The sequence below is a fragment of the Pyrgilauda ruficollis genome, unplaced genomic scaffold, assembly GCF_017590135.1.
Source record: "Pyrgilauda ruficollis isolate IOZ18807 unplaced genomic scaffold, ASM1759013v1 scaffold125, whole genome shotgun sequence".
In the NCBI taxonomy this organism is placed as follows: domain Eukaryota; kingdom Metazoa; phylum Chordata; class Aves; order Passeriformes; family Passeridae; genus Pyrgilauda; species Pyrgilauda ruficollis.
The window spans coordinates 994017-1014767 of NW_024510877.1; the positions used below are offsets into that span (position 1 = coordinate 994017).

A 20751-nucleotide genomic window follows, 5' to 3' on the forward strand; every position below is an offset into this window, starting at 1 on the left:
GGCCCCCAGGTGCTGCTTATTGCAGCATCCCGGGAACATATTTTGGTTATTTTGGGATGTTTGGGGTAGAGTTTGGCTCCCCACAGCCACCCCCATGGAGCATGGGGCATCCAGCTTGTCCCCAACCAAGTCTGGATCCCAAAAATACCAGAGTGGCTGCAGTCCTGAGCCTCAGTGGGACATGGTGAGAAGCTGAAGGAATTCTCCTTGGTGCCTTTTCTTTGGAGGAGGCAGAACCCACATTTGTCCTCTGGAAATATTTGGGATTAAATCATCCCTAGCGAGTTTGTGGCCTCCCCTGGTGCCCATTCCTCACTCACCTCTGGGGTGACACCACCAGAGTGCTCCTGCTGGGAAAGAGTGGAAAAATGTGGATTTGGGGGTTTTTACTGTCACCCCATGGCCACAGCATCCCCCTGTCCTCTCTTGCAGAACAAGAAATACGTCCTGGTGATGGTGGACCCCGACTGTCCCAACAGAGCCAACCCCCGGCAACGCTTCTGGAGGCACTGGCTGGTCACTGACATCCTGGTGAGTCCATGGGGCCGTTCCCGAGCATCCAGGGAGGGCTGGAATCCCACGGGATGCAAACTCCTCCTGGAAAAACCCCGGAGGGAGGACGAGTGTTTGCCAGAAAATGTAAATGGTGCTGGGCGTGTAGGTAGGGAAGTGCTTCCTCAGGCTATAAAGAGCCAGGCTGGTCCAAAAATATTGCTGCTTGGGTTTTGGGTTTTTTTTTTTCCTCTCCTTCTCCTAAGGAAATGCTGGAAAAAACCCCCAAAAGCCACTTTGCCAACTCCCCACCACCGGTTTTCTCTGTGGAGACAACGCGTCCTTCCAAACAGCTCCTGCTGCTGGTTGGGTTTTGGGCTTTAAAAAAGTGGGTTTGGTGAAAATCTCAATTAATTTTCTAGTTTTTAATTATTTTATTTTATTAAAAATGGTTTGAATTCGGTGAGAAAACAAGGGGCAAAATGAGTTTGGGATGAATTGTGGCGCTTCCCAGCACTGTGTCCATGGGATGAGTCCTTCCCCCTGTCCCGGTGCGTCGTGGCTTTGCTCCCAGAAATATTTTGGAAAAGCAGTTTTTTCCCTTCCTGCTTGTTTTTATGTCTTCAAAAAATGAGATGTTGCAGCCCTAAATCAATCTAACTGATAATCTGGGTACTAAAGCCTAATTAAGATATCAATTAATTTGCAGCATGCATTTAACAAGAAATATCACGTCGTTCTCCTCTATTATTCTCTGAAATTACTGCTGAGGGCTCTTTGTACAGATACCTTAATTAGACTTTTTATTGTTAATGGGCATATTAAGCAAATTAAAACAGGATATTAATACTTTCCCTGAATTCCATAATTGGCTGAAAAATAGGAAGCATCGGGAATAATTGCAGGAATTTGTGTACAGAGCTTGGGGCTTTTTTTTCGTGTTGTTTTGTGTTTTTATCCTTCACAGAAACCCTTCTGCATTTCTAACAACAGGGTCCTGAAAGTCTCTCATTAATTTTAATATTTACCAAACGCAAAGGAGCCCAAGCTCCTGTGTTTCCTTCTGTACACAGATCCTTCGGAGCCGTTCCCTCTCGCTAATTATTGTGGTTTTCCTTTTTTTTTTTTTGGAGTGTAAAATCCTTTAAGCAAAGAAGGGAAATATGGGATTCAAACCCCCGGCGCAAATGGAAGGTGGGATTTTTTCCCCTGGCATTTGGGTGATGCCATTTGCGAACTCTAAGGTCAAAAATCCTGTGTTAGGCCATGAAAGAGGGCGGGAAAAAGGAGATTTTTGGGAGAGAAAAGGGTTTTCCCCACCTGCCAGGGATGGGGCAGAGCCCGTCCCTTAAGCTTCAATTCCTTAAGCTTTCTTATCACGAGATAAATACATTTATAAATATAAACACACATATCTGAGCAGGGATTTGGCCTCGGTGCTCTTGATGGTCCCTTCCAATGTGAGATATTCACTGATTCCATGCAATATTCTATATAAAACCTATATATTGATATGATCCCTATAATGATGGGATAAATATATCCCCTCTATCTCCCGTGGGTGTGTGTATATGTATCTCTCCTCTACACACACAGAAACGCGTATAAATCCCCCAAATCCCACAAATGCCCAATAAACCACCAAGAAATCAACCCCATCCAGTGAGGACACTGGAACCAAACCCCCTCAGCTCGGTCCCCGTGGCTGGGGGTGCACTGGGGGGGGGCCTGGCGTGCCTGGGAGGAGTTTTCCCGATCCCCCAGCCCCAAATCCGGGTGCAGAGCCGGCGGGCTCAGCCACATGGTGTCTCGTTGAGATGCAGATCCTCGGGGGGATATGGAAGTCTTGGCTCCGAGGAGCTTCAGCTGACAGCCTTATTTGCACACTGGCTCTAAAATAACCGTGTAGGCTTTACATGACACCTTCTGTTGCTTTGGTGCAGAGAGGGGCTTGCAAGTGCCTTTCTCTGGGAGGGGTGGGACGGCCGGTGCCGTGCCGGGGGGCTGGCGGAGCCCCCGCGCCCGCCGGTGCCCCGGTGTCACCCCAGCGTCGCCCAGTGTCACCTCAGCACCGAGCCAGCATCGCCCCAGTATCACCCAGTGTCACTCCAGCATTGCCCTGCAGTGTTTGGTATGACTCCAGTATCGCCCAGTGTCATTCCAGTATCACCCAGCAGTGCTTGGTACCACCCCAGTATCACCCAGTGTCACTCCAGTATTGCCCTGCAGTGCTTGGTACCACCCCAGTATCACCCAGTGTCACCCCAGTATCACCCAGTGTCATCCCCAGTATCACCCAGTGTCACTCCAGTACTGCCCAGCATTGCCCAGCAGTGTTTGGTATCACCCCAGTATCACCCAGTGTCACTCCAGTACTGCCCAGCATTGCCCAGCAGTGTTTGGTATCACCCCAGTATCACCCAGAGTCATTCCAGGATTGCCCTGCAGTGCTTAGTACCACCCCAGTATCATCCAGTATTACCCCAGTATCACCCCAGTATCTCCTAGCAGTGCTTGAGTACCACCCCAGTATCACCCAGTGTCACTCCAGTATGCCCAGTATTGCCCAGCAGTGCTTGGGTACCGCCCCAGTAGCACTCAGTCTCACTCCAGTATCACCCTGCAGTGCTTGGTACCACCCCAGTATCGCCCAGCATCACCCCAGTATCACCCAGTATCGCTCAGTATCACCCCAGTGTCTCCCAGCATCATCCTGGTATTGCCCAGCATCACCTGCCTATTGCCCAGCATCACCTGCCTATTGCCCTGGCTTTGCCCCAGCATCCCCCAGGAATCACTTGGGTGTCACCCTGGCATCCCCTCATCATCCTATGGGTGTCACTCTGGCATCCCCCCAGCATCCCTTGGGTACCACCCCAGCATCTCTTGTGTGTCAGCCCAGCCTCCCTTGGATGTCACCCCAGCATCCCTTGGGTACCACCCCAGCATCCCTTGGTTACCACCCTGACATCCCTTGGGCGTCACCCTGACATCCCTTGGGCACCACCCTGACATCCCTTGGGTATCAGCCCAGCATCCCTTGGGTACCACCCCGGCCTCCCCCCAGCATCACTTGTGTATCGCCCTGGCATCCCTCTGGCATCCCCCAGGCTTTGCCATCCCCCAGTTTGGAGGGAAGCAGCTCCAGCAGCACTAAATGCCACTCCTGGGTGCTGCAGTACTTTGGCACGCCACCAGCTTTGGGGTTTGGCTGGGGATTTGCTCTCCCAGGTGGGTTTTCGGGATGGAACCATCCCATCCCCTCAGCGCCGCTCGCCGTTCCTTATCAGCCGCTGCTCCGTCGCTGCTCCGATTGTCAAACACGAGAGATGCTTTCACTCCTATTCAAAATAATTTAAATAAAAATGTTGCTACAAAGTGGAATAATATCTTTTGATGAATGTTTTTAAAGCCCTTTAGGTTTTCATGGTAATTTGCAGTGTAAAATTATTTAGAGATAAGAGCCAAATTAGCTCTTATAGGCGGAGGTCGATATGTCCCGTTATCCATGGAAGCAGTGTTTAAATATAATCAGCCTTTACTCTAATGCAGCATAATTGTTCATTTGAAATAGCTTTTTTTTTCCTCTTTTTTTTTTTTTTTTTTTACTCCATTCAATGAGTCATTAAAATATTCAAAGGATAATGCAGTGAATTGGAAATGAATTTATCACATTATCCTGTACATACTGTAGAGCATCAGGTAACCAGGCAGACTCGGAACCGGTTTACAGCGAATCCCCGGTAAACAAGGTTTTCCATTTTGTATTCAGTGGGGAAAGAAAAAGAAGGGAGAAAATACTGCCCTTCAAATGGAAAGCTTTCCGTCTTTATTCCCCCTCCTCGGGGAGGAGGAAGGGGGAGGGCGAGAGCAGCGAATTTGTACTCCACTAAAGCCTCGCCGCTTTAACTTTATTTTTATCAAAATATGTTTGTAACAGAAAGTCGTTATGGAAACGGGTTCTGCCAGCCGGGAGAAATCCTGCGCCAGGATGGAACCGAGCGGGACCCGCCGGGCTCTGCTGCCACCAGCACCGCTTGGATCAGCCCCAAACCCCTTCCCAGGGCAGGGCGCTGGGGAAACTGAGGCACGGAGCTGCCACAGGCAACTCTGGGGTGGGATGGGGGAAGTGGATCCAATGTTTTTGATGAGAGCCGGTCCCACCCATGGCTCAGCCCGGCCTTCCCCGCACTGTGGGTGCAGCTCCCGCTGCTCCAGCCCCTCCCGTGGCTTTGTAGGGCAGAGTGGGGATCCCAGGGATGGGCACTGGCGCATTTGGGATGGTGGCACCGCTGTCCCCAGAGGCGCTGGCAGCACCGCTGGCCTTCCCCGCGGTGTCTTCCCCGGCGGTGGCCGCGCTTGTCACCGCGCGCGGCGTCGCCGTTGATAAACAGGCTCCGGGTTGCAAGTGTCACCATAGAAACAGGTGCTGTCTTAAGCAAACAAGGGCTTTATTAACCTTAAAAATTATGGGGTTTTTGCACCAGGGAAGGATGGAAACGGAGCTGCAGGGCGCAGGCTGCTCGCCTGTGCCCATGGCCCTGTCCCCTGGCTCTGTCCCCATCCCAAAGGGATGTGTGTTCTGTGGGAAACTTTTCCTCTGTGGCACATGGAACTCAGCTCCAGCTTCTCCAGAATGCTGGATTTATCAAAAATCAGAAAGATCAGCTGTTAATTGCCGGCTGCTGTCGTTCCAGCTCCTCGGCTGCTGGGTGAAGAGTTGTAGGGACAACTTGGGGACATTTTTGCCGAGCACTCGTGATCCAGGTGCATTCACCATCCCAGCAGGAGAAAAAGGCCAGGGCATGGAATGATTTTAGTCATTAATTGATGCTGAGGGGGGGAAAAAAATCAGCTTTTGGTTACCCTACAGGCAGGGGGGTTCCACATTTTGGGAGCTGCTGGAGGTGCTGGGGCAGCGTTCCTTGCCTGTGCCATGCAGCATCCATGGTTCCCACGGATCCGTGGGATTGTGGGATCGCTGATCCCCGCCTCGCTGGAGGGGGAGAAGGGGCAGATGTAGGAGTTGGTGCCCTGCTATTGTTCCTCCTCGCTGGAGCCCTCTCGACTCTGCTTTTTGGTGATGAAACCGAGGGTTTGAAAGGGAAAGAACAGAGGGAAATGTTGGTTTAATTGATGACTTGGCTCCTCGGAATACTCAGTTCCCTGGTGTGAGTTTCTGTCGCTGCTCGTTAATGAAGCCTTTATTAATAAAAGAAATTAGGAGAAAAAAAAAAGCACAAAACAAGTAAAGAGACTGTAGCTCAGGGGGAAGTTTTCTTTGCTCTCCAAGCTCCTGTGGAAGGAATTCTTCCCTGTGAGGGTGGTGAGGCCCTGGGATGGATTTCCTAGAGAAGCTGTGGCTGCTCCTGGATCCCTGGAAGTGCCAAAGGCCAGGTTGGACAGGATTTGGAGCAACCTGGGACAGTGAAAGATGTTCCTGCCCATGTTCAGGTCCCTGCCCACCCAAACACTCTTGATTCCATGAATTTCTCATCCTGAGAGACATTTGAAAGGAGATTCTGTGCCTGGAGGGAGGTTGTGGACTGGCAGGGACCAGTTTCTTTTCCCAGGTGTCAAATGACAGGACAGAAGTTGTGCCAAGAGAAGTTTAGGTTGGATATTGGGAGGACTTTTTCCCTGGGAAGGTCATCCAGCCCCGGGCAGCGGTGGGGTCCTGTTCCAGCTCAGGATTTGGAGCAACCTGGGACAGTGAAAGATGTTCCTGCCCATGGAACTGGATGAGATTTCAGGTCCCTGCCCACCCAAACCACTGTTGATTCCACGAATTTCTCATCCTGAGAGATGTTTGAAAGGAGATTCTGTGCCTGGAGGGAGGTTGTGGACTGGCAGGGACCAGTTTCTTCTCCCAGGTGTCAAATGACAAGACAGAAGTTATGCCAAGAGAGGTTTAGGTTGGATATTGGGAAGACTTTTTCCCTGGGAAGGTCATCCAGCCCCGGGCAGTGGTGGGGTCCTGTTCCAGCTGGGATTTTAAAGCCATGTGGATGTGGCACTTGGGGGCATGGTTTGGTGCTGGCCCTGGCAGTACTGGGGGGTTGGTTGGACTCGATGATCTTAGAGAGCTTTTCCAACCCAAACAATTCCATGATTCCATGATTCCATCAGTGCTGGGGTGCTCTGTCCAGAGGGAAGCTGTGTCCTGGGATGCTGAGGGTTGATCCCCTCAAATCCCAGCATTCCCACCCCGCAGGAGCTACTAGCGTGCTCCCTGCTCAGCTTTGTGCTCACCTGGAGTGTAATTAACCCTCCCAGGTAATTGCACTCCCAAAGCCCCTGAGAGAGCTGTCACTGAGCAATTCCCACGGGGACAGCAGGAGCTGGAAGCACCCGTGGGATCAGCAATGGCTCTGTGAATTTTGGGAATGGCCATGCCACAGCAGGGCCAGGGAGGATAGAGAGCGTTGCTTGAACCCTTTGGGGAGTAGGAAAAAGGGGGAAAGCATCCCAAAATCTCTCTTCCTTCTGGGAGGGAGGGAGGGCAGGGCTGGCCTGGGACACAAAGCCATGGCTCATCCCTTGGGAATGCTGCTCCCTCCTCCCGGGAGCCGCGGGATGCCAGGCTCAGCACAGAGGTGCCTTTTAGGATTTTTATCATGGATCCCTGATGAATTGGGCATTAACGATGGCTCGAGAGGCTCCCGGGGCTGCTCGGATTTATCCACACCCCAGCCTTGTCCTGACCCTGCCATTCCCTAGGGATGAGCTCAGGGTGAAGCCACAACACTGAAGTGTTCAGCACCCAGAGACCTGCCAGGTTTTGGGGTTATTTGGGATTTTTCCACACTGGCCATGAGTTGCCCCCTCTGCTCCTTGTCCACAGCAAGGATTGTTATCCAGATGGGAATTCGGGGTTTTTTTTCCCTCTATGCTTCTGTTTCATTTAACATGCAGAGGCTACTAATTTGTCACAATTCAATAAAGCCAAGGTTACAAACACTCTGGCTGCTGTTTATTTAAACGATGGTTTGTTAATTAGCTCCTCATAACGAGGAGAGAATAAATCAGATAAAACCTACCAAAAAAATGGCAGGGAGAGATTTCACAGATTAATTTTATTTTCCAGCTGAGGTATTCCTGGCAGCCAAGCTCCCACTTCCATCCCAAGCTGCTTCCCTGTGCAGGTGCAGGTGTGTGAGGAGCATCGAGGCCCTGGGATGATTCTTGGCCTCGCTTACCAGGAGTACAAAAAGGACTTATTCGGGGCTTTTCTGGCTTTTTTCTGGCTTTTTTCTGCTGTTGGGTTCTATCCCTCCAACGTGGTCACAGTGAGGGGTGACCCTCTGCCTTTTCAGTTTTCCCTCTGTTTAATCTGAGGAAGTTTGGGATGGAATCAAAACTCGGATCTTGAATAAAGTTGGTGCAGTTGGGAGTTCAGGGAAGGTTTGTCCGTCACCGTCAGCTCCGACCCCATCTCTGGCTCCTGTCGCCAACCTGTCCCACCACCACGGGAATATTTCATTTACAGCCCATAAAACCGGCCCGGGGATGGGATTTCTTACAAACTCTTGCCTGTGTCCCCTGTCTGGGGACACTTGTGAGCATCCAGGGACCTCAGGAGCATCCTGGTGGCCCGAGGAGAGCGCTGGAGCCAGGGGGAACTTGCGGAAGAGACACCGATCAATGATTAATCGGGCATGTGTGGTTGTGTGGGAGCGATTTGTGTTGGAGGAGGGAACTCCTACAGCACCCCGGTCATGAATCATTTGAAGAGCAAATTTGTGCAGTTACCAAGGGAACGGAAGAAAGGAAGGGACTTCCCTTGCCGAAATGACTCGCGCTCTGATGCGGCTGAGAAAATCGCTCCAAAAAAAAAAAAAAAAAAAAAAGGGAAAGGGAAGGAAAAAAAAAAAAAGAGTCGAAGCTGTGACTAAGCAGCAGAAGTTATGTAAAGTGCTCGCTGGGAAGTGCAGGGGAGGGACAGCACATCCTGCCGCTGCCCACGGCGGTGGCGGGGGGCGGCCGCCGGCCCCCTTCTCGCCTCCCCGGGGAGCGGGGGCGAAGCCGCCGGCTGGGCCGGGCCCGCTGCCGCCTCTTGCCCTGGCTCAGGCAGCCGCTGCCAAAGGTTGGAGAAGAGCCTCGGTGTCCCCGTGGAGCGGGGCAGTGTCGCCAGGCTGGGACGGCCACGCGTGTCCCACCCCGCGGTGTCACCCTCTGTCGCTGTCCCCCGGGGAGGTGTCCCGGCTGCGGGCAAGGGGGGCAGTTTTGGGGTGCTTGGGGCCCCTCATGCAGCTGGGCGCATGGAGCTGGGGTTTTCCACAGGGAATGGGGGGATGTGGGAGCCGGTGTGGGGCTCGCGGTGATGACCTTGCGGTGGCCAGTTTGTCACGTCTCAGTCAGGACTGGAGCGGTGGCCGAGGGTGGGATCCTCCGCTCCGCTCCCCGGGCAAGGAGCTCATTTTGAGGCTCAGCACCTAAATTTAACGATGCTCACCCAAATTTGGGGATGCTCATCCCAAGGGCACCAAAAGCACCAACGGCCCCTCCACGGGGCAGGGGATGCGCGGGGCACCTTCGAAGCCCAGGAATGTGCTTTTCCCTGGGAAGAAGTTCCCCCGGGGCTGTGCAAGGCAGAGCAGCAAAGGCTGCGGCAGCAGAGAGATCCGCAGCAGCGGCGGCGGCATCGCCGGAAAGATGCTTGGGATCTTTCCAACTTCCGCCCGGGAGCCCCCGAGCCCGGCGGGGAGCCGCGATCGCTCCCGAAAAGGGAATGCAGAGGCAGCTGCACGGTGAAGGAAAACCCTCTGCCTGCCCTCCCCTGGTGCCACAGACACCCGGTGTCTGAGCGATTAGTCACCGCCGAGGCTTCCCTCCTCCACAGCAGAGCCTGTCCCCCCACACAGGGAGCCAGCGGAATGCTTAATTGGAGTTCCTCACACCTACCCGGGGGTAGCCTGAAACGAAGTGACAGCGCCGAGCGAAGTGCTGGAGTCAGACCCCGGAGCTGCGGGTTGCTATGGAGTCCCCGGGTTTGGATTTTGGGAGGAAAGGAAAGGAATTGTGTGGATGGGTACGGGTGGTGGTCCCGGCGGCACGGTGCTGCCAGGGTGATCCCGCGGGATGGGGAAGGTGCAGGGCTCGTCCCTGAGGGTTTCTGCTCCTTGATGGGATGCTCGGACCCAAAAAGGTGTTTTGTGCCTCATAGAAGTGTCAGGATTTGGGATTGATGAGAAACTCCATAAGGCTTCTGAATCCTGGTATGGCAGGGCAGGGAAACTCATCCCTGGATGCTGTGTAGGGCAGGGGCAGGGAAGCTCATCCCTGAATCCTGGGGATGTCAGGACAGGGAAAATCATCCCTGAATCCTGTGTATGGCAGGGCAGAGAAACTTATCCCTGAATCCTGTGTAGGGCAGGGGTAGGGAAGTTCATCGCTGAATCTGAGGATGGAAAGGGGCAGGGAAGCTCATCCCTGACTCCTGGGGATGGAAAGGGGTAGGAAAACTTTTTCCTGAGTCCTGTGTAGGGCAGGGAAGCTCATCCCTGAATCCTGGGTATGGCAGGGCAGAGAAACTCATCCCTGAATCCTGTGTTGGGCAGGGGTAGGGAAGTTCATCCCTGAATTCTGGGGATAGCAGGACAGGGAAAATCATCCCTGAATTCTGGGTATAGCAGGGCAGAGAAACTTATCCCTGAATTCTGAGTATGGCAGGGAAGGGAAATTTATCCCTGAGTTCTGGGTATGGAAGGGGGCAGGGAAACTCATCCCTGGATCCTGTGTGGGGCAGGGGTAGGGAAGTTCATCCCTGAACCCTGGGGATGGAAGGGGGTAGGAAAACTTATTCCTGAATCCTGTGTAGGGCAGGGGAAATCATCCCTGAATTCTGGGTATGGAAGGATTAGGGAAGCTCATCCTTGAATCCTGGATATGGAAGGGGTAGGGAAGTTCATCCCTGAATCCTGTGGATGGGGAAGAGGGTAAGAAATCTGATCCCTGAATCTTGTGTGTGGGAGGGGGTAAGAAAACTCATTCCTTTGTTCTGCAGTGTGGGAACGGGTCAGGGAAGCTCATCCCTGAATCCTGTGGATGGAGAAGGGCAGGAAAGCTCCTCTCTGCCTTCCGTGCACAAGGAAAAGGGCAGGAAAGCTGATCCCAGCATGCCATGCTTGGGAAGGAGTAGGAAAACTCCTTCTTTCACTCTCAAGTATGGGAAGGGGGTAGGGAAGCTCATCCCTGCATCCTGTGTATGGGAAGGGGTAGGAAAACTCCTTCCTTCACTCTGCAGTCTGGGAAGGGGGTAGGGATCCCTGCATCCTGCTGGGGGAGGAGGTTGGGAAGCTCAGCACGGCTGGGAGCATCCCACGGGATCCAGGCAAGGCTTTTCCTTCCCAATGAACTGTGCAACTCTCAGGTGCATCAGGAAAGTCCCTGGTGACCGTGTCCTGGGGTGGGACATCTGTCCTGGGGTGGGATGTCTGTCCCAGGAATGGCAGGACAGTCTCCCCACAGCCTGGGTCTGGAGGCAGCAGGGCTGGAGTTGGACCAAAAGATTCATTTTGCTGTCTGAAATTCCCAGAGAGGAGTTTAAGCCCTTTAAAACCAGTTCCTCCTCCCAGCAGGGCCAAGCACCACGGTGTGATTTGATCAGCCAAGGGGACAGGGCAGCACTGGGACCCCCCCAGTGTCCCATATCCCCCCTCTCATAGCAGCCCATCACCTTCATCTTCCTCCAAAATATGTTTGGCTTCAACTTGCAGGTGGTTTTTTTATTTAAAATGTGGAGAGTGGGGTCTCAGGACCTGAGTCCCCACCAGTGCCCCTCACGTGGGGGAGCCTGGACATTTACCTTCCCTCAGGAGAAGGAAATTACAGCTTCATTCCCGTCAGGAACAACTTCTTTTCCTCAAAACAGAGCAGGAAAACAGGATATCGTTTGTGGTTTCATGAAAAAGTCATCTTCTTTTTTTTTTATTCTCGTCACTTTAGGTTCTATTTAAAATTTGGGTATTCTGAGATGGAAAGTTATTTCAAAAGGGCAAAAACACGTCAAGCTCCAGAAAACGGTGAAATCAGCTCCATGGTGGCTTCTTTTTTTAATTTTTTTTTTTTTTGGAAGTTCTCCCCCAAACTCCCCCAGTGCAGGATCCTGCCCTTGCCCCAGTGCTGCTCAAGGAGCATCCTGGTACCAAAATGCCATTTTTCACCCCAATCTCTCCCCCAGCTGATGCTCTGGGTGTATTCCTGAGGGATTTTCCACCCTCCGGAGCCTCTCAGTTCCTTTGAACCCGACCCCAAACCCGCGGGGGTGGCGAGGGACGATCGTTGCAGCCCCATCGATCCAGCTAAAGGGCCCCTCATCGATAAGGCATCGACTCTCACGGGGCATTCCCACCTTAAAAAGATCATCTAGAAGCGAGAGCTTTCGCTTCGCGGTGATTAATTAGTGTCTTGTAAACGGCTCGCAAAGGAGGTGGCCGGGAAATGCGAGAGCAATTAAATCTGCAGCGCCCGAACGCCTCCGACCCCTCGCCCGCCACATCGATCTCCCTCGGCAGCCTCTGGGGTGGGCTGAGCCGGGATGGCATCCCCCAGGCACGGGGAAAAAATGACTTTTCCCGGCCTGGGAAGCGCTGCTGGCTCTCGGTGCAGGCTCAGCTCTCCCCTGCCGAACGCGATGGGCTCGTTCCCCGCTGTTCCTCAACGAGAGGGATGGAACAAGGTAGGAGAGCGAGGGAAAACCCTCCGCTGGCTTCCCTTGATGAACTGAGCTAATTTCTCTCTTAATGGTTAGCTCCGGAGCTGAATGTGAGGCTTTCCTCCTGCACAGCAAACCCTCTCCCACACACAGACAAATAGGCTGAATATTTAATTGGAATTCCTCACACCTACAGGGTAAAGCCTTGTCAGTAGAAATAGAGCCCATCGCCAGCTGGCATCCCCGCACGCCACCCACCTTCGCTCGCAAAAAGAAATCCCTCCCCGTCCTCCCCTCTCTTCCACACACCCACAGCACCCCCCTGGCAGCCCCAAGGAGCTGCCCCCCACTCTCGGGATGGCCTGTTTGGGATGGGGATGCCCGGGCAGCCCCCGGCCCAGCAGGTCCTGCCAGGAGAAGATTCCGGCGGCTCGGCCCCTGCCGGGCACTGCCCTGGCCAGAGCAGCCCCACGGGGGTGCCCCAAAGAGCCCTCCTGGGGAAGTGGGGACCCCAGGGCAGGGCCAGGCTGGTGGCAGGGGACGGGGAGCACCAGAGGGCACTGCTAGGCTGTCCATCCGTGCCACCCCTGCCAGCCCAGAGCAATGGAACGCTGGGAGCACATCCCAGCCCTGGAGAGCATGGGGAGGATGGTGGCTGCCAGGGGGATGTGGAGCCCCCGTTTGTCAGCCCTGGGGATGGTAAAACCACAGCTTTCACTCCCCAAAATGACTTTCCTTCCTGTCCCCATGCTGTCCTGGCCGCTGTGGGATGTGATCCATGTGGGAGCACCCCGGCCTCAAGGTTCCCCTTGTGGGGCAGGTTCTGGGGTCTCCCTTGGGGCTGGAGGTGCAGGTAACCCAGCCCAGAGGAATCCCCCAGTTCAGATTTTCCAGGCATGAATGAAGTGGGAGGAAGAAGGAGTCACCCCGTGTGGACCCCTGCACCAGGGGACCACCCAGTGCCAGGCAGAGTGTGGCACTGTCCCCATGGTGGCACTGTCCCCGTGACGGCACTGCCCCCGTGGTGGCACTGTCCCTGTGATGGCACTGTCCCTGTGGTGGCATGGCACAGCCAGACCTGGGACCTCCTTATCTCTGGATCCCTGGGAAGGCCAGGGATGGGGCTGTGTGTTCCCAGCTGGATGCACAGCCCAGGCCTGCAGGATTTGCAGTGGGATGATGGCAGTGCAGGGACAGGGATGTTCCATCCTGATCCTTCCTGACCCTTGGGATGACCAGGATGGAGGAGCTGCTGGGGACAGGGGTGTTCCATCCTGATCCTTCCTGATCCTCTGGATGACCCAGGATGGAGGAGCTGCTGGAATGGTCCTGCCTGTCCTGTCCCTGCCCCTTCCCACCTCCATCCCGTGGGACAGTTCTGATTCCAGAGCGTCCCTGGGCAGGAGCTGGGTTTGCTCCTCTTCCGAGGGATGTGGAACCTCCCAGAGGAGGAGGAGGAGGAGGAGGAGGAGGAGGAGGAGGAGGAGGAGGAGGAGGAAGGCATTGGGTCATGACCCCTGGGACACTCCAGCACCACGCTCTGCCTTTTGTGCTCTGGACTCTGCCTGGGAGAGCAGCACTTGCATCCTTCTCACCCCCCAAAATTTCCTTTGCTTTCCCAAAGGACTGCTCTTTTCTCATCCCCCTCCTTTCCTTTTCTGCTCTTCCTCCCTCTCTCCTTCTCGTACCTCTCTCATCCCAGGTTTCAAAGACCCCCCCCCATCCATCCCCTGCAGGGACCTGCCACCATCTGTGGTTTTTCTTTTCCCTTTTATTTTCCCCCCTCTTTTTAAAGTTTCCCGTGTCTTTGTCTTAACGAGCCAGGTTAAATATTCTGTAATCGGTGTAATAATACACCTGGACTCGCTCGAGATATCTGCCTTTTGTACTGCGACAGGACATTAATAGTAATTATTCTGCTTTGTAATTGGAGCTTTAAATACTAATTCAAACAGCCAGAGGAAAACCAATTAGTGCTAATTTATCTCTATGTGTTTTGGAGAGCCTGTGTCTGTCATACTGTGAAGAAATAGGTTGGTAATTAGTACAGTTGGGTGGTAGATAGAAGTAATTATCAGATTCTTTCATGTTCTTTAAAGGAAAGGGGAAAAAAAAACCCAACTCTAAAGGCTGCATGACTCTTCCTTTCCGAGGAAGTTTGCACCTCGAAGGAAGGGCCCAGCCAGCGCCGGCTCAGCGCGACGCTCCCGACGCTCCTGCCCGGATCCGTGGGCACCTGGTGCCACGTGGAGAGGGATTGATCCTGGGAACAGGGCGTGTGGGCATGGACAGAGCAGCCACGGCCTCGGCTGGTGGTTTGGCAGGGCAGAGGGGTGGCCCTGGAGTGACACAGCAGTGACAAAGTGTCCGTGGCAGGAGGAGCTGCACCCTTGGGATGGCCGGAGGGACGGTCCTGGGGCTGGAGTGAATCCAGGGAACGGGGCTGGGATGGGGCTGGAGCACCAGGAGAGGCTGAGGGAGCTGGGAAGGGGCTCAGCCTGGAGAAAAGGAGGCTCAGGGGGGACCTTGTGGCTCTGCACAGCTCCTGACAGGAGGGGACAGGCCAGGGGATTTGGGATCTTATCCCAGGGACAGGGAGAAAAGGGACAGGAGGAGAGGGAACGGCCTCAGGCCATGCCGGGTTGGACATCAGCAGGAATTTCCCCATGGAAAGGGTGCTCAGCCGTGGAACTGCCCAGGGAGGTTTGGGGTGCCCATCCCTGGAGGTGTCCCAGGAACTCCTGGACTCAGTGGCACCCAGTGACAAGGCAGGGATCGGGCACAGCTTGGACTGGGTGACCTTGGAGGGTTTTTCCAAGCGGAACAATTCCACGGTTCTGCAATTCTATGGCCTCTGCTTTTGAGCTGTGACCTCTGCATGCGAATCCAGCTCAATTTATTTGAGCCATAGCTCCTGTTTGTGACTCCTACCCTGCGCTTTTGGGCCAGGCCCCACATTTATGGAGCCAGCCCTGTGCATTTGGAATCCCTCAATCCCAGAATGGTTTGGGCTGGAAGGGACCTTAAATTCCATCCCATCCCACCCCTGCCATGGGCAGGGACACCTCCCACCATCCCAGGGTGCTCCAGCCTGTCCTTGGGCACTTCCAGGGATGGGGCAGCCACAGCTCCTCTGGGAATTCCATCCAGGGCCTCCCCATCCTCCCAGGGAGGAATTCCTTCCATATATCTGAGCTAAGTTTCCCCTCTTTCCATTTGAATCCACTATTCCTTGTCCTGGCACTAAAATTCTGGATGAAAAGCCCATCTCCCTCTTCCTTGAAGCCCCTTCAGACCCCCTGGAATGTGCTGGGAGGCAGGAAAGTTGCTGTTTGGGGCAGATCCTCCCCGTTTGAGCTATTTCTCGCAAATTTCAGCAGCACCTCGTGCTTTTGAGCCAGACCTTAAGAATTTAGGGGAATATTTATGGTCAAACAGCCCCCGTGCCCCTCATCTGTGTCCCCACCACCTCTTCCCAGCTTTCCCATGGTTTCCCAGGAGGAACAGCAGGTTCCTCGAGGACACCCTCGAGGCCTGTCACACGCTGCTCTTTTATTTTTCCATTTCTCGGATGAGAAGATCGCGAGGTTTTCAGTGCGGGGAGGATTTATTTGTGGTTACTTCAATCTCCCCCCTCCGCCCAAGTTGTGCTATTAAAAAAATAAATAATTCATGGAGTAGTTGTTCCCCCCATCAGGAATTCTGGCCGAGCCAGACCAGGAGTGCAGCAGGATCTGTAGGAATTCATTAATGGCCCATTCTGTGTTTCCTTTCCCCTTTAAAACCCCAGTGGAGTTACCTTGGTAATAATAAAGTGCATGATTCCAGGAGGGAGGGAACAGGTTCTTATTTGGATTAAACGGATTTCTCCTCCTCCCCTCTTTTTACCCCTTTTTATTCCTGCCAATTTAAAAAAAAAAAAATTTGTTTAGGGGGAAGAAAAAAAAAATTATAAGCAAATGTTAGCACTGGAAAGGAGGAAAAAAAAAAGCACATTTTTTTCCAGGGAGGGGAGAAAATGCTTTTGGAAGTGTTCTATGCAAAGAGATGCCGGGGGGCACGATATATCAAAGAAAATATAATACACCCAGGTTAAAACTAATGATTGCCATATAATTAGATGTGAAGCATTGTGCTATAAATGTGTATTCTTCAGCGTGCTGTGATTTTACTGTAAGAGAGAGAGAGAGAAAGAAAGACAGAAAAACACAGAACCCAGCAACATACTATAAAAAGCACTCTGTTGACTTTTCGGCTGTTTAGTATTCCTTGCCCGTACTCCCCCGGGAGTATGTAATTAGTGCTTTATGAAGAGTGCATTTAAAGCAGTTTAATATTCACCTCATTCAGTCTGAAACAATGTGATCACTGCTTAGACAAATCACTGCTCCTCACTGACATCCTCTGTCAGAACATTACCTCTGAAAAGACCTTTCAAGAGGCTCCGATGTTAATTAGTTGTCTGTCATGGATAAACAGAGCAGTGAGCAGAAGGGCTGCGCCAGGCCACAGACACACAGGGAAATACTGGGAATGCTGTGGGATTTTTTTTTTTTTTTCTTTTTCATCCTCTCTCTCTCTCTCCTCCTTTTTGTGAAAATTCCTGGCTTTCTCCCCCGGCTTCGCGGAGTTTGGCACGGCCTGGAGTGGAGCCTGGGTGTTCCCAGGGTTGGGTGAAATCCTTGGGATGCTGAGCCAGGCTGCCACTGCCAGAGAGGTGCTGGCAGATCCCAAACAGATCCAGGAGCATCCTCTGTTCGGGTTGGGCACCTGCTGAGCTGCCCCAAAGTGGGAACATCCCAGTGCCACATCCCAGTGCCAACCCAGTGCCAAATCCCAGTGCTGCATCCCAGTGTCACATCCCAGTGCTGTATCCAGTGCCACATCCCAGTGCTATATCCAGTGCCAAATCCCAGTTCCATGTCCCAATGCCAGTTCCCAGTTCCACATCCCAGTGCCAGTTCCCAGTTCCATGTCCCAGTTCCACATCCCAGTGCCTGTTCCCAGTACCATATCCCTGTGCTGTATCCCCGGATCATATCCCAGTACCATATCACAGCCCTGCCCCCCAGACCTATGCCCCAGTACAACATCCCAACACTGCATCCCAATCCTGAATGCCAGCCCTCCATCCCAGCCTGTGTCCTTGTGCTATATCCCAACCCTGCATCCTGGCCCCTCATCCCAATATTGCATCCCAGCCCTACATCCCAATATTTCATCTCCACCCTGCATCCCAGTGCTAAATCCTGGCCCTGCATCCCAGCCCTGCATCCCAATGCTACATCCCAATCCCAGCCCTGCATCCCAGCCCTGCATCCCAATGCTACATCCCAATCCCAGCCCTGCATCCCAGCCCTGCATCCCCTTTTTGCAGCCCAAATGGCTCTTTAGCCATTCCAAGGGACTCCTCCCACTTTCCACTGTGTGTGAAGTGTTGGATAATGGTGGTCACCTCATCCCACCTGCTCCTGGTTTTCATTTCTCAGGAAAAGCCAGCAGATTTGGGGCAGTGCTCACCCTGCCCTGTGTCGCTCATCCCCCTCCAGCCCCATCCCTGCAGGATGCTCCACCTTCCAGCCCTGAAGCTGGAATTCCTCCTTCCCTAGAGCAGCTCCTTCCCTGTGTGCATCCCTGAGTCCTTCCCGTGTCCCCCTGCGTGTTCCTGGTGTCCCCTCGGGGGTACAAGGTGGATCCAAGGCATGGTCCCAGGAGCTGCTCCTGGCTCTTCTTGTGGTTGGGATGGAAGGTTTGGAGCAACAGGAATGCCATTACCAGCCCCCACCTGGCAGCTCCCAGGTTTTTGGGAGCCAAATACAGCAAATCCAACAGTTCCCAGGACCCAGGGAGCCGCGAGCTCCTCGCTGAGGGGTTTAAGGGGCACACAAGGCCCAGCGCCATCCTTTCCCTCTGGGAAGGAGCAGACATGGAATGCCGCTCCCTCTGCTCCTGGGAATGACAGCCAAGGCTTGAAACCTGAGGTGGGTTTGGGTGAGAGCCCCCACACCCCATGAGGGGCTCCATCCCATCCTGCAGCAGGAATGCATGGAGCATCCCCGTGGGACACCTTCTTGAGCCTTCCTGGTCTCCAAGCACCCTCCAGCTCAGGGTTTTTCCCCCTTTCACTCCCTTTTCCAGCAGTTTGTTTCCCTGGCTCTCTTAGTCACGAAGGTGAGGCCCTGACAGAGACACAGACATCAAAAACAAGAGGTGATGAAACACCAGGAATAATTAAGTTGCACTAAATCACCGGGCCCGGCGGAACGCTGCCAGGGAGCTCGGGAAAACTGGAGCACCACAGAGCCGAGTTATTATTAATAATCACCCTCGTGAACAACAACCTATTTCACACCTATTTTTTGGGAAGAGATGGGGAGAGAACCTCCAGCGTGGGGGGGCAGGAGGGTGAGGTTTTCTCCCGTGCTGCACATCCCAGGGTATTCCAGCCCGGATCCATCCCGGGGCTGCCGGCACGGTCCGGGCTGAGCCCAGAGCAAGTCTGCTCCCGCCACGGATCCTCCACGCAACCCCGGGCCTTACGTAAGGGCAGCTTTATCCTCCTTCCATCGGGGCCCGGCCTGCAGCTCCCGTTCCCAGTGTGTGGGTGAGCCGCTCGCCCCGGGCTGGGAATTGCACAGCTGCTGCACCTCTGCCTCGCTCCACGCATGCAAGCGGCTGCAATTCCCGATGGGCAGATGATAGCAGGCCGGGCTGTCAGGCCTGGGTTTGTGGGGTGTTTGGGATGTGTTTCCCTCGCATCCCGTCAGGATTTATCCTTGGGAAGGCGTTGTTGGATGTGCAGGATTTGCTGCCCCGCAGTCTCACCTGGGTTGTGTGGTTTAAGGTCCAGCCATCGCTGCTGGAGGTGCTGGTGGAAGGGATGCTCCAGCTCCCAAAAATCTGGAATGCCACTGAGATTTTTGAGGAGAGAAAAGAGATTTTAATGCAAAGATTATTTCTCCAGCGAATGCTGAGGTGATGGCTTTACCTCGTGCAGCTTTAGGATTTGATCCCACTTGGCTCCATCTCTGCAAGAGCCCGGACAGGTTCAGGATCTTGGGCTGATTTCGGGTGCCACGTGGCCGTGGGTTAAACCTCAGCCCCAATTCCCACCACCGTTCCCATCAGGGAAACCATCCAGACCTGGTCAAAATCCTCCCTGGCGGGGTAAACCCGAGGGTGTCGAAATTCAGGAGAGCTGTAAATCTCGTGTGTTTGTAAAATCTTTAAGCCTCCGTCTGCAACGCGCAGGTAAACCTTTAATTCCCTGACAATACCGAGCTAACTCCCAGCTAAATCCTTAATTCCCGTGCACCGTAGCCCTGTGGATTCTTCTGCCTGTCTGCAGCCCAGGTCTTGTCTGCAGTATCCACCTTTGGGTGTGGAAAAAAACCCCAAAAATCGCTGTGCCCAAGGTTCTGGTGCTGGAAAAATTCCCCAAAAATTGCTGTGCCCAAGGTTCTGGTGCTGGAAAAATCCCCTAGAAATTGCTGTGCCCAAGGTTCTGGTGCTGGAAAAATCACCTAAAAAATATTCCCAAGATTCTGGCACTGGAAAAGTCCCCCAAAAATATGCCCAAGGTTCTAGGGTTTTTGCTCTGTTGATCAAAACCTCTGAAATGCTTTTGCAACCCTTAAGATCGGGAACAATGATGGATCCTGCATCCCTGCAGCGGCCGGTGCCTGCCCTGAGGTCACAACGTGCAGGAGGACGGGGAAAAGTCACCGATTTGGGGTTCCAGCCCTTCTGAAGGACACGGCTGTGACACTGGCAATGATCCCAGTGCTGCTGTGGTGTCCCCAGCAGCTGCTGACAGACTTTGCCCCTGCCCCAAGCGGATCCGATCCGGGCAATGGGGACAGGGCCCCGCGCAGGTGGAGGGGACGCCGAGGAGCCCAACGGGTTTGGGAGCTCGTCAGCCCCGTGATGACAGCCAGGCTGGGACTGGGATTGCTCCATGCGGGTCCCAGCCGCTGGCAGGACATTTCCCAACCTGGAGAAACCTGTACAGACGACCACCCTTTCTTAGGCAATTTTCCTGACTCAAGATCCCATCCCAAATCAGCAGGAGATGGATCTCTGCTGCCTCTTGCAACACAACCCCATCCAAACTGGTTTTCCCATTAATCCTTTCTCCAGTGGCTTTTTTGTCTCCTTTTTTTGGGGTGACCGTGGGTGCTGTTGGCTCTTTAGGAGGGTGTTTGGTGCTGGTTTTCCTTGGAGGGAGATCTGAGCCCACCCGGCACAGATGAGCCAAAATCGTGTATTTTAGGACATAATTCCTGAGGCAGGAGGGAAGGGAATGATTCCTCTTGGAACTGGGCAGGTGACACACAGGGAGGGACTGTCCAGCAGCCTTTTTTTTAATATTAGTGGCCCAGATATTGATCTGGAACAAACCCAGAGACAGCGCCGTGTTCATCCCCTTGGATCTACAGCTGATTTCTGAAGGGTGAATATTTTTATAGAGGAGTGAGAAGTTGCTGATTTGTTTAAGTGCCCAGCAAACCACAGAAATGTGGAATAGCCTGAGCTGGAAGGGACCCACAAGGATCAAGGACGATGATCCCAGTGGGCTAAAAACTCTTAATTACATATCCCAA

General features: G+C 53.5%; 1 protein-coding gene across 1 annotated transcript in view; it reads left to right on the forward strand.

Moving 5' to 3' along the window:
* PEBP4 (phosphatidylethanolamine binding protein 4) overlaps window positions 1-20751 on the forward strand; it is an 81889-nt gene that overhangs the window by 43918 nt on the left and 17220 nt on the right. The window contains exon 3 of the mRNA XM_041490636.1: window positions 433-531. Coding sequence (XP_041346570.1) covers window positions 433-531 — 99 coding nt within the window. The remainder of the gene's footprint in view (window positions 1-432; window positions 532-20751) is intronic.